This window comes from Zalophus californianus, chromosome 3, assembly GCF_009762305.2.
Source record: "Zalophus californianus isolate mZalCal1 chromosome 3, mZalCal1.pri.v2, whole genome shotgun sequence".
NCBI lineage: Eukaryota > Metazoa > Chordata > Mammalia > Carnivora > Otariidae > Zalophus > Zalophus californianus.
The window spans coordinates 102,658,121-102,676,552 of NC_045597.1; the positions used below are offsets into that span (position 1 = coordinate 102,658,121).

General features: G+C 34.3%; 1 protein-coding gene across 3 annotated transcripts in view; it reads right to left on the bottom strand.

Annotated features, from left to right (window-relative positions):
* Window positions 1-1,935: 1,935 nt before the first annotated feature.
* The window catches only part of DARS1 (aspartyl-tRNA synthetase 1), a 60,243-nt gene continuing 43,746 nt past the window's right edge, over window positions 1,936-18,432 (bottom strand). For 2 of the 3 annotated variants that reach the window (XM_027588077.1, XM_027588078.2), the window contains 9 exons: window positions 17,146-17,257; window positions 16,158-16,292; window positions 14,030-14,177; window positions 9,817-9,963; window positions 7,918-7,960; window positions 6,484-6,564; window positions 5,062-5,173; window positions 4,794-4,865; window positions 1,936-2,297 (listed from right to left, as the gene is read on the bottom strand). In XM_027588077.1, coding sequence (XP_027443878.1) covers window positions 2,206-2,297; window positions 4,794-4,865; window positions 5,062-5,173; window positions 6,484-6,564; window positions 7,918-7,960; window positions 9,817-9,963; window positions 14,030-14,177; window positions 16,158-16,292; window positions 17,146-17,257 — 942 coding nt within the window. In that variant the 3' untranslated portion in view covers window positions 1,936-2,205. The remainder of the gene's footprint in view (window positions 2,298-4,793; window positions 4,866-5,061; window positions 5,174-6,483; window positions 6,565-7,917; window positions 7,961-9,816; window positions 9,964-14,029; window positions 14,178-16,157; window positions 16,293-17,145; window positions 17,258-18,432) is intronic. The other variant, XM_027588079.1, reaches the window with a different exon arrangement.

Sequence of the window (18,432 nt, forward strand, 5' to 3'; positions counted from 1 at the left end):
AAAATTAAAGAACAATTTTCAAAGATAGTCAAGAGTACCAATATGTTTTACAATTAAAAAAATACCAAAATGAAGGGATATACAATGTTCATTCACTGGAAGACTAAAGAGAAGAAAATTCCAAGTCTTTCAGATTAGTCTACAGATTTATGGTAATTCCAATCAAAATCCCAGAATATATCAAATAAATCTGCACAAATAAATACTAGGTAATGTTAATAGAAAGATAAGTATTTAGTTAAAATATAAAAACATGAAAAAGAATATAAAAACACTGCATTCATATAATAGTCACCACTAGGGTAGGAAAGAATAGGATCAGAGTGGGTACACATGACACCTTAACGGTTTCCACGTCTTTTCCCCTAAAAAACAAAAATAAAGTATTTGAAAGCAAATATGACCATGTTAAGATTTGATAAAGCTGATCAAAAACTAATGATGTAATGTATGGTGATTAACATAACAATAAAAAAATTTAAAGCAAAAACCAGATTTGATAAAGCTGGGTGGCAAGTACAGGGATGACCTTTTTATCATGATCTAATCTGGTTCGCATGTTTGGAATACTTCATAATAAAAAAATTTGGTAAAAAAGATCATTTTTCAGGAGCGCCTGGGTGGCTCAGTCATTAAGCGTCCGCCTTCGGCTCAGGTCATGGTCCCAGGGTCCTGGGATGGAGACCCACTTTGGGCTCCCTGCTCGGCGGGGAGCCTGCTTCTCCTTCTCCCTCTGCCCCCCGGCCCACTGGTGCTCTCTGGCTCTGTCAAATAAATACGCACAATCTTAAAAAAAAATCGTATCATTCTAATACATTTAACAATTTACATTATTTTGAAAGAAGCTATGATTCTATGAATTGGAGAATAGCTTTAGGCTATTTTATTTTAGGGCCTGGGAATTAATACACAAAAAGATGGTTAGTAGTCCATTTATTCTAGGTGTAGCTTAAATTTATTAAATAGTTTTAGAGTGCCTACTATACTCAAGATAGTCTGTAGGATATGAAGGAAAGATATAAAAATTTAGTCTCTACTTTCACAGAAGCTTATAATCTAGGTGGTGAAATAAATTAGCTCTCCAAAGTAATGGGCAGATTTTTATGGTCTGGGGTAATGTCCCACCTTTCGGACCTCTCTATTTTTGTGTTATTTTTTCTTTTCCTGTAGGAAAATATCTCAGTTTTGTTTCTGCCCATTACATGTGGTTCACTGTAAAATTAACATTAGCATCAACCATCTAGAGGGAGAGTGTTCCTAACTGTAATTGTTACACAAAAGTTTCTTTTTGGTAGGGAAAATGAGAGTGCATTTTAGTGACATTGACTAAATATTAGTACCAGTTAAAAAATAAAAAAAAATTTCTGTAGTATTTTTAACCTATGTGAAATAAACTACTAAGCAACCCAAGCTTTCAGCTTTAAGAATTCTATCCTCTTATACCCATCTGAATTATATCTTGATATGAACACATGTTATGAATATATCAGCTTTCATTCGTTTTTAGGTATTTACATAAACTAGTGTGTGTGAAAAACTAGTGTACTTTTTCTTTTCCCAAATTATAAATGCCAAGAACCAGTTACAAAATCAGACTGCCATGAAGTTACACAAAGACAACTATGACTAGCTTTAAAATTTTATTGAAATTCAAGTTAGAATTTAACAATTTAATACAGCATTATATTGATTATCTTCTAACCAGTATTCTCACCTGCTTTACATAATTTCTGGGCACAACTTTAAAGAATTGATGCTTTCTGCCTAATTTTCCATGATATGCCAATTATACATTCATTAAAATCTCAGATACTGCTCTAAAATTGTCATTTCAATGTCAGAATTTAAAAAAATAAGCTCAAATACTGAAAATTTAAGACATTAATATCATAGCTACTATAATATAGAAAAGAAAAAACCTTACACAATCTGAACTGTTTAAAATTGTTAACATTTATTGCAGTAATGCAATATGAATTTTTAACATAACCATATGAATTTTTCATTAAAATGTTCAACCATTTCCTATTGAAGCATGTCCAAAGTCATAAAAATCTTCTCTTTTAAAGTAACCTATAGTGAATTAATCCAAAGTAACTGTGGCATTTTAGATAAGACATTTACTCCATTGCATATTTTAAGTAGCTAAGGGATAGCCTGATCGATAGCAGGTTACTGGAAAGAATAAAGAAAGCACAGCTTTCTTTAAGGAGTGAGTCGTTTGGGATCACGGGGGAACATTGAGGTCTGACGAACATTGTGTAATCCCAAAAAAAGCATCGTCACTCGTTCCAACCCTGGGGAAGACAAAATAATCATTAATTTCTTTTCTGAAAACCTTTCAGGGTCTTACTTATTGAAACTACCAACACAGTATCACTGATCAAAAAAATACTTCTATTATTTTGAGTTTATTTAAAATGAATTGTTTTGGAACACCTGGGTGGCTTAATCAGTTAGTTGAGCATCTGATTCTTGATTTCTGTTCACGTCATGATCTCAGGGTTGTACGATCCAGCCCTGTTTTGGGCTCTGCACTGGGCATGGAGCCTGCTCAGGATTCTCTCTCCCTCTCCCTTTGCACCACCCCCCCGCCCGCCCTTGTGCACCTATGCATATTCTCGCTACAAAATAAAATAAAATAAAATGCACTGTTTTGGGTCTCACTCAGAAATAGAAAAAAAGAAATGATGCTGTATGTGGGAAGGACTAAATCAGATATCCTTAAGTTGTCTGGATTCTGTGAACTACAAAAATCTTGTAAATATCCCAAACTTACAATTTAAATAAACACAGAAAAGCCATTTTATAAGTCTATATATGGGGCGTCTGGGTGGCTCAGTAGGTTAAGTGTCCGACTTTTGATGTCAGCTCAGGTCGTGATCTCAGGGTATGAGATCAAGCCCCACATTGGGCTCAGGCGCTGGGCATGGAGCCTGCTTAAGATTCTCTTTCCCTCTCCCCCTCCCCTCAAGCTCTCTCTTAAGAAAAAAAAAAAAACTACACACACACACACACACACACACACACACACACACACACACACACACAGTTTGCCTATATGTTTTCAAATGGGACCAGAATCTTAATTATGTAGTCCAGACCATCAGTATAAGATGAGAGCCATAAACTTGTTTAAGGAAGTTTATTAATGAAAATACCAGAAATTTACTGTAATTCAATAGATATGTAACATGGTGGTTCTTAGTATAAAAGACTCTAGGATACATTACTGTAAATGTTCCAAGTGCAGAAGAGACTGATTTTGACATATGACTTAAATATTGTATTTATTACTGGCAAGAATTAAGACCAAGTATCACCTAAGAAACGGAGCAGAACTAGCAAATGAAACTTCATGTGTGCAATTTATCTATTTTACCCAAGTTGTATAAGACATGTATTACAGAAAAAAAGGCAAGGTCAAAGAATATTTTTATATAGTAATGACTTTTAATTTTAAAGGAATGTATTTAACATCTAAAACAAATAGATATAAGAGAATTAACATTTTTATTGCTATTCCTTACCAAAAAATCTGCAAATATTTGAACCTTGTATTACAGTAATCTAATACTAATCTTAAAATAAAAACACCATATCCCATCTTCCCTTCAATCATTAATTACCAAAAAATGAGTAGTATTTGATAACCATTCAAATGGTCTTCACAAGTATGATTAAAATTTACATTGTGTAACAAAAATTTTCAGAATATACAAAATGCACATTACTGAATATTTTAAGAGAAAATAGTTGTCAGTCTCCCATTAAAAATTAAACTATATATCCAATGTAGCACTGTTTGTAATAACAAAAGGCTGGTATCAATCCCCATGTCCATCAGTAAGAAGCTGGTTAACAAGATTATGGTGTACCCTTTCAATGGACTGATTCTATGTAGTGTTAAAAATATATTTTTAAAAGTATATATTTTTGCATATGCAAAGATTATTTTTGCAAAGGTAAGAAGAAAACTAGAAACAACAGTTTCCTATAGGGAGGTGAATACACATTCTTCTATACCCTTTTAATTTGATAAATTTTAAAGTATATTACATATTCACCAACCCCCCCAAACAATAAAAATTTTAATAAAACTATAAATTCAGAATCCTTTTAAGAGTCTCTGATATGGACATCCAAAAATGAGCTAAATATTTACCCTTTTATTTATTTATTTTAAAAAGATTTCTTTATTTTTTTAAGTAGTCTCTACACCCATCATGGGGCTTGAACTCGCAAGCCTGAGATCAAGAGCTGCATGCTGCACTAACTGAGCCAGCCAGGCACTCCTTACCCTTTTTAAATCAGAGTGGTATCTTACATATACACTAGAAGTGGTCCTAAAAGTCAATGAAACGTTACATTACAACAAAAAATTTAGCAGCAATCTGAGCTAACTTGAGGGAGAGCTTTAATTTGGGCTAATCAGAATGAACTCATGGATACAGAGAGAAAATAGGATACTCAATTTATAAGATGTTTTGCTTCTAAACTCTTCAGAGAAAAAAATGGCTAGAAATGTATTACAATATTTTAGAACACACAAATTAGCTGTTCATTTTGTTCCCTGGAAATCAAATTTTTCATTTCGTCACAACTCAACTTAAAAATCTGTTATAATTCAAATTTGTACTATACTTAGCACGCATGGACTTATTTGTAAGCAACAACAATATACAAAATTTAGTTTTTGGAGTCCAGTGCTGAAGAAATTCGAACTGAATGAACACTTTGCCAAATGAAATCTGGGTTGGAAATATATCGTCATAATATTAAAATAATATTACCAATGCCTCCACCAGCATGAGGAGGGGCTCCAAAGCGGAAGGAATCAATGTATGCCTTAATTTTCTCCAAATCTAAAAAAAAACAAAAACAAACTCAAAAACCAAACATAATGTATCATCTTACTTAGTAACTTAAAAAAAGGTACAAAAGCAATTATCGTTCAATAAAAATTAAAACGAATGATGTTTCTAAGAAGTCTTTAAAAGGTTTAAAATGTATTGCTTTCACAATATATATTACTCTCCCAAATATATTTAAGTTGTTTACCAATTCCATGATGTAAAGCTCGCTCTGTTAGCAACTGAGGATCATGTATTCTTTGAGCTCCTGACAGTATTTCTTCTCCTCTCATGAACATATCGTAAGAGTTGGACTGTTTCTTCAGGGAAAAGCAAAAACAAGAAAAGACCACTCTTCAAGTTACTGTCATTCTATTCCATTACTCACATGAGGAAAAAAAAAAATCTCTTTTGCACGAAGAACAAGTCCATTTTTCCCTACAATTAGTGATGCAATCTGCTCCAATGAACACAATTGTTTCTCTAAAACAAGGTTAAATCAGCCAAGAGCTCAATAATAACTTCTTCCTTCCCTCTATCAGATTTTATGCTCCCCTTCTCCTACACCTTCCAATAACAAATTAGAGTACCATATCTAACTTTAAGAAGTAGTGCTGATTCTCATTTCACTTTATTTTTTATTTTCTAAAGATTTTATTTATTTATTTGACAGAGAGACAGAGAGCGAACACAAGTAGGCAGAGCGGCAGGGAGAGGGAGCAGACTCCCTGCTGAGCAGGGGCTGGCTCCCAGGACCCCGGGATTATGATCTGAGCTGAAGGCAGCCGTTTAACCGACTGAGCCACCCAGGCGCCCCTCTCATTTCACTTATCATCTGAAATGTTTTTAGGTGTGATATGATTTGGGGTCATTTTTGGAACTTCAAATTATCAACAGGTGTTAGTCTTTTTAATTAAAAAAATTTTTTTTATTTTAACAAAAGTAAATGGAACATCAATTTGCCATAGCTTCACCTATTCCCATATCAGGTTTTAAGTTATTTTCCCTGTCTTTGGACAAACCAATGGTTCTCAAAGTACGATTCCTGGATCTCAAAGTATGATTCCTGGTAGCCTCAGAATTACCCAGAACTCGTTAGAAATACAAATTATCAAGCTCTCCCAAGACCAGCTAATCAGGAAGTCTGGTGATGGGGCCCAGTCATCTGTGTTTTAAAAAGCCCCCCAAGTGATTCTGATGCACACTGAAGTTTGGGAACCACTGCAATGGAAAAACAGTAAAAGGCCACAAAACACAAATTAGATGAACTCCCAGGACAAACTATTGTTTCTTAGTTCAAAGTCAATGATAATATGATGTGTTAAAGTCTGCAAGTCTAATGATACTATTTATTATTTAAATGGCATCTCTTCCTCATAAATCTTTAAAAAATGACCCTTGAAAATGATTTTTAATGTAGGTTTTGGGACTAATTTTTTAGAATTCTCACATTTCATGGTATTATTTTGACTTAAGAATTGACAGAAACTAGTAGTAATACGTATAACAATGGCCCATTAAAACTGCAAATTACTAAGGAAAACCATTATTCCCATGCTACAATTTAACATAGTCACAATGAAGTCTTCCTTCTTCCCCAAAACCAATTACTTAAAATAAAATTACTTACAGGATTTCTTGGGTCAGGCATGGTATAGAAAGGTCTTACAGCCAATGGATATTTATCAAGAATATAAAAGTCTGTATCATACTATAAAAAGAATGATTAAAATTAATTTTAAAAAATTTTAACAAAAGTAAAAAAAGGCTAACATTTTGATAATTAACTGTCCTTTTAAAAGTAAGTTTTGTTCTTCAAAATTACTATAATTACATTGTATATACAATAAGTATTCTGTTTCTTCCAATTTGTATCCTCTAGTATTTTGCCATCATGTTATAAATTTCTCCAATACTTAAATTGTGGGAGCTGTTGACTATTCTATCATAGTTCAAATATTCGTTTTCTTCTCTTTTTTTTTTTTGGACATGTAATCTCTTTTCAATTTCTTCCCCATTAAAAACTATGCTGTGATAAACTTCTTTGAATTTCACTCTTTTCTTTGCTAATCTAATTCATTTACTCTTTCAGATGCAATTTGTTAACTTCCTGTTAAATTATCCTAAATCTCTTTGGGTTTTACAAAAACTACATTAAATCTATAAATTACTTTAGGAAAAACTGACATCTTTTACAATATTCATCTTCAAAAAAACTTTGATTATTTATTTTCCCAATTTAAATTTTTGTGCAAACATCTAAAAGGAATTTGGTAGTTTTCTTTATATGAAAACTATAATTGAAATAAATAAGTGACATTAACATGAAATTATGAATTTTTGTTACAAAAAAGTTACTACATGACCTAGATTTAATTAAAAAGAAACCAATCACATTTCAACTCTTTTGACATTAAACATTTTTGCTAAAAGTCAAGCATAGAGGGAATGTAAACAGAGCTGACAAACCGGAATCTGCTCTGCTGAAAGAGCATTTTGAAGATAAAAACTCAACAGAGCAGTTTCAGAAATAGGTTAGCTCCCCAGTCAATTTTGAGTGCAGCCAGCAGGAGGAGCTCAACGACTGTTTTCATTTATACACAAGTCTCTTAATTTCTTGGAAGACCACACTAAGTTGAGCTTTTATCTTCTTTGGAGTTTTAGAAAATGAGATAGGAAAGCAGCTTTCACAAGGGAGGCCAAAAAGAAACTCATTCACCTTCAAGTCCCAGGAGTCATCAGGGGTACTCAGGGAAGACCATTTCTAAAGAATTTCAAATCATCTTGAGATTGTTTCTAATCTAACAGTCTGATACAGATACCACTTTTAGAGGGACCTCAGTACAACTTAGTACAAAAATCAGATACTGAGCTAATCAAACTGAGCAAAACCTATCTGAATATTTTTTATTTTTCCAAGAATTAAAAAAAAATTGTTCCTTGTGGTTTTTTATTTGTTCTGGGATCTTACCATTCTGGAAAACTGTTCCCCCTCAACTGTTCTTTAGTACCAGAATATGTTTCAGATTTAGAAAAAGAAATCCAGCATGCACAAGAGTCCTACCTTTTCCTTTACCAAACGACCCAAGAGTTTTTCATTTGGTGTACTGAAAAACAAAAACAAAAACCCCCATGAAATTAGGTGTTTGAAGATCAAATAGCAACTTAAAGTGTAAGGCCCCACTTCTTTTTTTTTTTTTTAATGTTTTATTGATTTATTCATGTCAGAGAGAGAGAGAGAGGCAGAGGGAGAAGCAGGCTCCCCACTGAGCAGGGAGCCTGATGTGGGGCTCAAGCCCAGGACCCTGGGATCATGACCTGAGCTGAAGGCAGACGCTTAACCATCTGAGCCACCCAGGCGCCCCGTAAGGCCCCTCTTGTATTTGAGGTTCTCAAAGGATAAAAAGTGTGGTCAAAACACATAGTTGTCTATCCTGCTCTTTTTTTTTTGAAGATTTTATTTATTTATTCGACAGAGAGAGACACAGAGAGAGAGGGAAGACAAGCAGGGGGAGTGGGAGAAGCAGGCCTCCCGCGGAGCTAACAGCCCGATGGGGGCTCGATCCCAGGACCCTGGGACCACGACATGAACCAAAGGCAGACGCCTAACGACTGAGCCACCCAGGTGCCCCAATCCTGCTCCTTTTTTAAAAGGCAAGTACAGTAACAACATTTAGTGGGTGCTGCTAAAAAATATTTAAATAAAATAAACAGATATAGCAATTCACAGATTCAGAAATAACATGGATGAAATAATTTCCTACAATTATATATAATTAAAGTTCACTACAGCAACATAGGCTATTCTTGCCATTAAGTGGCTCTACTTTAAGATGCTCTCTCCTTTTGTTACTCTTTATCAAAGGTTTATAAAACAAAAATCGGTATTTCCAAGTCTTTAAAATGTAATCGTGTTTCTATAGCCAAGAGGCTGTTACTTTAGCTTCTATCCTAGGTAAGAACAACTGCCAAAATACTCAAGAAAATACTGCTCAGCTTAAAATAGTTATAGAATTTATAGTTTGCCTTAAAAATGTAATCTAGCAATGAAGGAGATGCTTAAAACCATAAATGTATATTTCTGTTAAACAAAAATAAAGGATTTTGAGCAAAATATGCTTTAAAAAAGCCCTAGGGCACCTGGGTGGCTCAGTTGGTTAAGCGACTGCCTTCGGTTCAGGTCATGATCCTGGAGTCCCAGGATCGAGTCCCTCATCGGGCTCCCTGCTCAGCAGGGAGTCCACTTCTCCCTCTGACCCTCTTCCCTCTTGTGCTCTCTCTCATTCTCTCTCTCTCAAATAAATAAAATCTTTAAAAAAAAATAAAAAAATAAAAAATAAAAAAGCCCTAAAAAAGACAATAACCATTACTTTCATTCCTATATCCATACGAATTATTGTGAGGGCTTAAATATTTTAACTTAAGAACCCTTGAGAAAAATGTACTAAGTACCGTAGACAGTAATTTCTTTATTAAACCACATAATTTATTCAAAATTATAAGTTATATCATCTGAATTTAGATAACATAACACTATATAACAAAGAACAGATATTTTTATAACTTTTGGAGATACTAATTTTATGCCCTAGTCCAGTGTGGGGATGGATTAAGACTGCTGTCTACCCTCTCTAACACCACTGATTTAGAGAGGTAACATATTAGATGATAAAAAAAATCACAGGCCAAAGTCCCTATATATTCTTTAAAGTGTTACAAATATGGGGGTGTGGTAGGGTCAAAAATGGTGTTTATGAACAAAACTATCAAAGCTCAGGCAAACCACATTAAACATAATATTTTATTTCAGATCACATATTAAACAAAACAGCATCATACTATATACCAAAGTTAATAAAACTGAAATTTATCAGCTGGGTGGAAAAAAATCATCATTCATTAATATATGCATTCTTTCATATCTTAAACCTAATTATAAACGTTTAAAAAATCAAAGTCAAACCTCAAATCTTCTTCATCTCCCATTTCGATTCCAGCTTCCCTAAGCATAGCCAATGCTTCACAATAGTCGAGTCTTAAAGTTGGCTCCAAAAATCTGAATGGCTCACACGGGAATTGTTTATTCACTGTCTGAATTTCAGTTTGAAACCTATTTGTACAAGATAGAGTTAAAAAAAAAAAAGTGTCGTGTTCTCCCCACAAGAGGTCACTGTGGCAATACATAACACATATTTTTTAATATTTTACTAATATGTGAAATAATGACTAGATAGCTTTATTCTTCTACAACTTGATACATTTTTTTTTTAAACAAAGAAACATTTTTAACATTTCACAGGAGTCACTGTATGTGCGATGATGAGGAAAGGGCAATCTGAGTAGGTTCAGGGGTAGTAGCAGCTCCATGGCCAGTGAAGTGCCTTTTCCAGCTGAGCCACTCAGCCCCACCCCCCACAGACCCTCCTAGCTGTCTGGGGAACCCTATTCCCTAATGGCTGGCTGACATGAACCCAAGAATCTACTTACTCTACATACTGTTAGTTCTATGTGTTCCACTGATAACAATTTTGAAATTCAGAGGTAACTCAAAAAGAAATGCTTTTATTTTATTTAATTTATTTATTAGAGTGGGGAAGGGAGGGGCAGAGGCAAAGGGAGAAAGAGAATCTTAAGCAGGCTCCATGCTCAGCACTGCGCCCAACGCAGGGCTCCATCTCACAACCCCGAGATCATGACCTGACCCAAAATCAAGAGTTGGACGCTTAACCAACTGAACCTGGGAGCCCCTAAAAGGAAATGCTTTTAGAGAAAGCTGTTTTGTGTAAAATCAGCTTCAATACAAAAATCGGAGACTTTCAGGCTGTTCTTTTTTTTATTTTATTATGTTATGTTAATCACCATACGTTGTATCATTAGTTTTTGATGTACTGTTCCATAATTCACTGTTTGTGTATAACACCCAGTGCTCCATTCAGTACGTGCCCTCTTTAATACCCATCACCAGGCTAACCCATCCCCCCACCCCCCTCCCCTCTAGAACCCTGTTTGTTTCTCAGAGTCCATAGTCTCTCATGGTTTGTCTCCCCCCTCCAATTCCTCCCCCCTTTCATTTTTCCCTTCCTGCTATCTTCTTCTTTTTTTAACATATAATGTATTATTTGTTTCAGAGGTACAGGTCTGTGATTCAACAGTCTTACACAATTCACAGTGCTCACCATAGCACATACCCTCCCCAATGTCTATCACCCAGCCACTCCATCCCTCCCACCTCCCACCACTCTAGCAACCCTCCATTTGTTTCCTGAGATTAAGAATTCCTCCTATCAGTGAGATCATATGATACATGTCTTTCTCTGATTGACTTATTTTGCTCAGCATAATACCCTCCAGTTCCATCCACATCGTTGCAAATGGGAAGATTTCATTCCTTTTGATGGCTGCATAATATTCCATTGTGTGTGTGTATACACACACACACACACATCTTCTTTATCCATTCATCTGTCGATGGACATCTTGGCTCTTTCCATAGTTTGGCTATTGTGGACATTGCTGCTATAAACATCGGGGTGCACATAACCCCTTTGGATCCCTACATTTGTATCTTTGGGGTAAATACCCAGTACTGCAACTGTAGTAGTAGAAACAGCTAAGAAAAAATATCTGGTAGGTACTGAGAACCTAACTATGTCATATAAAATCATTCTTTGAATCAGTGTATGCACCAGGAAAAAGTGTTACCAAGAAATTATTTACATTAAAGATGAAATTTAAATACTCAAAATATTTAACACCTTTCTTAGTCTCCTCTTGTTTTGTCACCACAGTGGCATTAAAGGATTAAAAACTTTATACCTCGTATCAGCTAACACTGTTAGTAATGTAAAAATACCCATTTTATGAGGCATTAAAAAGAACTGACTTTTTAATCCTTTAACAACACTTGCTATCCTCAAGGTAGACCAAATTAATATTTGTCTTATCTTCCCCCATTCCCATTATACGGTAAGTCTGTGACTGCAATTTCCCATTTTAATAACCACTATAGTACAGTGTCTAGCCTTTAAACAGTGGGCACAAATGTTTACTGCATTGAATTGTGCAAGATCATATTTTAGTAAGATTTAAAAAGTGTATTTTTGCCACTTATGGATGAAATGATAGCTGGGATTTGCTTCAAAATAATAGGGGATGGGAGAAATGGGTAAACAAAACTGGCCATGGGTTAACAATGGCTGAAATTGGGTGATGAGTACATGGGGGTTCATTAGGCTAGTCTCTATTTTGTATAGAGTCTTTTTTTTTTTTAGATTTATTTATTTATTTATTTATTTGAAAGAGAGAGAGAATGAGAGAGAGAGAGAGAGCACATGAGATGGGGGAGGGCCAGAGGGAGAAGCAGACTCCCTGCCGAGCAGGGAGCCCGATGCGGGACTCGATCCTGGGACTCCAGGATCATGACCTGAGCTGAAGGCAGTCGTTTAACCAACTGAGCCACCCAGGCGCCCTATTTTGTATGTGTCTTGAAATTTTACATAATTGATAGGATTGAAAAAGTATGTTTATATTCCATGAAAACACTAGAAATTAAAACATTATCATTTCCTGATTAGTCTTAAAGACTTTCATGGGAGCAATAAAGCTTAGCCATTGATTTATTCAAATCTTGATATAAAGAAGGGTTAAGAAGAGCCCAATAATTGATTTCTACTTTCTTTGCTTTAGATATTAACCCAATCATGTCTATCAATATTTTAAAATACATTTGCCTATTATTCTTCTATGAGAGATAAGTACTAAGGATAAACATGAGAGATATATAACACTAGCCAGGTAACCCAACTTACAACTGACAGAGAAACTTAGAATTCCTAAATGACTTACAGAATAGAAAAATAAGGCTTTTATTTCTAGGTTGCCACCTTAAATCTACTTGATAAAGTCCAGTGATGATGGTGTCTGAATCTCTAATTTGTAAACAGAGATCTGATTAATCCCAAGGGCCCGATTAATGCTTGATCTGTTATTACAAAAACTGAAGTGGAAATTTCATATCCCAATATTAGAGAAGATATCAATACCCAAAATAAATGGGCTTCAGAAACCTTCTTGAATTATAAATGTGGAAAAAAAAAAAAACAGAAAAGCTGTTCCTTCACTGTAGTTTCAAAGGGTATTTTATTTTGTAAGGAAACATCAGTTGTTCCATAGACTACCTGAATGAAAGTTGCTTAAAATAAACGGCATTGAAATTTTCAGAGTACAGTAGGTTTAAAAAAAAAAAGGCTGTCTACAATGAGGTAGTCGTCAGCATACCAATGCAATGCGGAGAATGCCTGGAAAATATCGGTGCTTATGCTACAAGATTTTTGTAAGATCAATGATTAATTTCTGTGTCCTTGAAATTACTCATGAGACTTGCAATGGAGTAAATAAGATTCATAGTATTTTTGAACTCTTTTTAAGTATCAATGAAGCATATCCAAATACATCAACAATTAAGTTAAATCAGTGGTCTTTAAATAAAAATTTCAAATACAGCCCTTTGTCAATTATCAAAGTGCTAGATAAGTCTACAATAACCTACTTAATATTTAGTACTGTCTCAAGTATGGAGAAAGGAAAAAAGACTCTCTTGTTCCTACTTAACCTGTTTTCCATTTTCTTTTCCTATTTTCTCTGTGTTAAACATCATCACAAGTAAACAACTTTCAATGACCTTTAAGGAAGAAACTATTTGCCAGTTTAGAGGGTGTACCTAATGTAAACATTTTACAGAATTCAATTCTCTGCACATCCTGAACATGTCTAACAATTTTCTGTAAGATTCTTATCACCACATTATTACCACTACCATTTTAATAATAAACTGCTATAAAAGTAACATAGGTGCTATTTCTTTCAGACATTCAGGAAATTTAATATAAAGGAAAAAAATACAGTTAGACTGGTTCATAATCTGGTAAACTTCCCCACCAAAATAAGGTTAACTAGCTGATCCAACTGACTTGGGTCCAGAAGTACTATTCTGAATGTTCATTATTTCACTAATTAACTATTGATCATCTACGTGGCAAGTCCTCTCCCTACCATATATACATGTATTCAATATAAACTCAGTTTACCTATTTCAGTTCAAGAATTACTTTATTTTGAAGAACCCAAACTGGTTAGACATTAAGTCCATCTAAGGGATATACAATATTTGTTTTTACCTTTTTTGGAGTCCTTTGAATATTTGTACTAAGGTGTCAGCAATTTCTTCCACAACTTCATGGTAATGGTAATTAAAAGCCATTTCAATGTCCAAACCAACAAATTCAGTTAGATGTCTGTGGGTATTTGAGTCTTCAGCTCTGAATACTGTAACATTATTAAAAGAAATAAATAGTAAATGGTATTTTAAAGTTTTGCAAAAATTGGGATTTAAATACAAAATTTTATTTACTAGTACTCAAATGGTATTATTTTCATTTATCATTATGCGGTTCTGGAAAGACTTTGGATAAGCCATATACTTCAGCATTCTCTTGGACAGCAAGTTCATTACCAACTCCTACAGTCATGCAGTAAAAGCTGTAACAAATATAAATTAATAAATGAGGCTTCAGAGAATCCTAAGGGAATGCAAGGTCCTGAAGTGCCTTCCCAATGATTAAAAATAGTGAGTTCTTCTCAATTTTATTAAAACTTGACTCCAGCTAAATGAGATCTGTACCAGTGAAGTAACTTTATATATATTCCAGCCATTTCCTCTGTCCAGCTCTTACTGTCCTCACTGCACTTTCTTCCTTTTCCAGTCTTCCTGACTCTAGCTCTGCTCCATCTTTCACATCACTTTAAGACTAAAATTCCTACAACACATCCTTGCTCAGTAGTTAACTACTGATCATCATGGTTCCCAAACAGCACTGTAATAGAATATAAAATGACAAAAAATCTAAAAGCTTTATGCTTTCATATTTAATCTTACCCTATATTTTCCATTTCTTCTTAACAATAAGTAGTCTTATTTTTATTTTCTCCCATGCTCTTTACTCATTCTGCTTCTGCTGACTAGAATGCCATTTCTGTGGTCTGTATCTCCTACTCTGTTCTTAAAGCCCACTTTAGTTTGCATTTTCCTTTACGGTAACTATAGCAAATTCCATCTTCTCCCTCTTTTTACACTATCTACACCCCATAATTAGTACCACTCTTGCTGTGAAAACCAGTTGATTATTCCCTGCAACTGCTATATGTATGCATGTCTTATTCTGTCTTGGGAGAAGGAACAATGTTTATTCCCTTGTCACTCAAAACATGGTCTACAAATCGGCAGCATCAGCAGTACCTGGGAGCTTGTGAGAACTGCAGAATCTCAAGCCTCCCTCCACACCTACTGGTTGGAATCTGCATTTTAACAAGATCCTCAAATGATTCATGCATACATGAACATCTGAGAAGTGCTGGTTGATTTTTCTTTTATGTACATGTTACCTAGCACAATGCTATGTATGTAGCAGGCATTCAACAAATTAGTAAATTCAGAAAATTAACACAATTAATGCTCTTGCCAGTTTCTCTAACAGCAGGCATTTAATTTTTATTTAGCTATCAAAAAACTTACATGTATAAAATAACTTGTAAGTTTTACAGAATGAAGCAAAGCTGGTTTTTGCTTATAATCGGCTTCATTAAAGAATTTACCACATGATTATGTGTCCATGCTTAACTTTTAATTTCTAATGGACTTCAGCATATTCTCAATAGTAAGAACAGTACAAATAGTAAGAGTAAAACAATAGCTCTGAAATAAATTGGTAGCAAAGTACCCAGAGGTACATTTGTAAACTTACAAGAGTAGTAAGGGGCTATCAAGGACAACAAAATACATTATTTGGAAGACTGCAACTACTTGTTCTTTCGTGTTCATGGAGAGTTGAAAGGCGAGTCCAAACAGGAGCTAATTCTGTTCTAATTATGCTGAAATAATAATAAATAATATACTCAAGGTGTATTTCAGAGGGTATATATTTTCAAGGCATGCATTTTTAAAATGAGATATTCCCAAGGCAAACATTTTCTTCAGCAGTCTTCTGTAGGAATATAAAATGCTTATGAATCTATTCACATAAATGATGTTCAGTTACTTAAAGAACTATTGAGCTAAAAAAGAACTATTTTTTTTAGGAAATATCTACCCAAGCACATTGTCATTTTTACCTAAAGTCTAGTGTTTATATAGCCAACATATAAAAGGATTTAAGCTTCCAAAATGTCTGTATGCAAAATGTGTTCCTAAAATCTTAACTATGGTACAATTAATAAATTTTGAGAAAACCATAACCACCAAAACCTTACCTGGTCCAATACAGAAAACCTTCTCAAAATCAGCACAAATACACATTTGCTTGTACAGCTGTGGGGACTGGGCCAGGTATGCATTATTTTTAAAATATGACACAGTAAATACATTGGCTCCTCCTTCACTGGCAGCTGAAATGTAAATATGTTATTATAACCAACTGCAAGCTTACTGATACAAATTTCTAATAAAAACAGTTTATGCTTTTAAGTATTTCACTTAAAAAAATTAAAAATTTCAGAGAAACTACATATGACTTATACCTGATTCTAAACCATTTATCATTTAGGAGAGATTAACTTCTTTGGCTATATCTTCACTTTATCAGATATATACACTCCCTTTCTGCATCAATTTCAAATCTATTAAAACTACTTTGGAGTTGTAAACATTTTTTTCAAAAAGGAAAAGATATTCTTACTGATTTTTCTAAGTATAAAGAAAGCAATGTTCAATTCTTGATTTATAAATAAATGCCACTTGTAACACATTTTTTATATAGTGTTATTTAAGCAACTCTAAAAAGGGTAAAATGATTAAAATAAGATTCTCATATGAGAAGGAGAATTAATGAGATTTTCCCATTTGCAGTATTTAGTAATATTACAATGCAGTTTATACAAAACAAAATTGCAATACCAATTTAGAAAGAAACCTACTTAATGAAAGTAGTTTCTGGTGCAACTTACATAATATCAATCTTGCTTCATCTGTTACTGCCTCATTTTATAATCACTACACATAATGACTTCTGAAACAAGAAGATGCTATATTATTGATGTCAGTGATATGTGACTGCTGCTATATATATATATATATATATATATATATATATATATATGGCATAGTCTTCAAAATAAAAAGTCTCATGGATAAACCTTAAGGGACAGTTGGGATTCTCAAATTAAAAAAAAAAAAATACTAAGCAACTTGGGAGAAAGCAAATTTATTTTTAAAAATTAAGAGAAATGTCTTAAAGCATACCTGAGATAATTTTAGGAGTTTGGATCTCCACAAAACCCTTGTGAATTAAAGTTTCTCGGAAAAGATGGCAGATGCCAGACTGGAGATGGAAGACTGCTTGACTAGTTGATGTCTAAAAGACAATAATAAAATCTAATGAAATCAATTTGACACATTAACTGAGATGGAGTATTTTCTAATCAGGCCACCTGCCTGGAAGGTTCACAGAGTAAACAATTCATTATATGAGAGAAAAGTTAGGTTATATGACAATTAGTATAAGGATATATCTTGGAATTTTTTCCTATTATAGGAGAATGGCAATTTTGCTCTTTAAAATTTCCAACATCTCCAACTCGACTTTGCTGAGAGTCTATAAAAGACTAGAGAGTAGTTGAGACATAAACTAAGATGCTTAAAAGATTTCAAGTACCAACAATGCTTCCCAAAATGTAAAGTCAAAGTAGAGGTTAAAAATGTGAATGCTTAGGGGCGCCTGGATGGCTCAGGCCGGACGTTAAGTGTCAGACTCTTGATTTCCACTCCGGTCATGATCTCAGGGTCATGAGCTCAAGCCTTGCGTCAGGCTCCGAGCTCAGCACTCACTGGGGAGTCTGCTTGAGATTCTCTCTCTCCCTCTCCCCTTTGCCCCCTACCCCGCTTGTGTGTATATGTGTGTGTGCGTGTGTGTGCTCGCATGCGTGTGTGCACTCTCTCTTTCTCTCTCAAATAAATAAATAGATCTTGAAAAAAAATGTGAACGCTTACAAGGGCCAGACAAATAACATAAATGTAATAAATGAATGATACTTCCTGGGTGGTGCAGGGCATAGCAGAGGACACAATGCCTCATCTAGAGTGCTAGCTAATGTTGCCATGCCACAGTATTGCCAGATTCACCTCCAACTTTTTAAGAAAAGCCATCTAGATTTAATGTGTAAATCCTCACTTTTCAACGGTAGCAATGAATTTAAATAAAAAAAAAAGATGCCAAAAAAAATATTTTGGGGCCAAATTCTACAGGCACAACCAATAATTTGTGTGAATAAATAGTATGGGCAAAAAGAGTATGATGTCTATCTACTGTGGCCAAAATTATGAAACATCTGAGGTTTCTAGGCAGTATCAAGAGGACTATTGATTATTGTCATAGCCTTTTCTATAGACTACAAATTAAAATGGAAAAGGAAAAGGGACAAAAAAGCAAATAATCAGGGGAGACATATGAGTGTATAATAAAGGTAAACCCATATGATTGCAGAAAAGTTGGAAAGAACTCTTAAGGTGACAAAGGATTTAAGCTTTAGG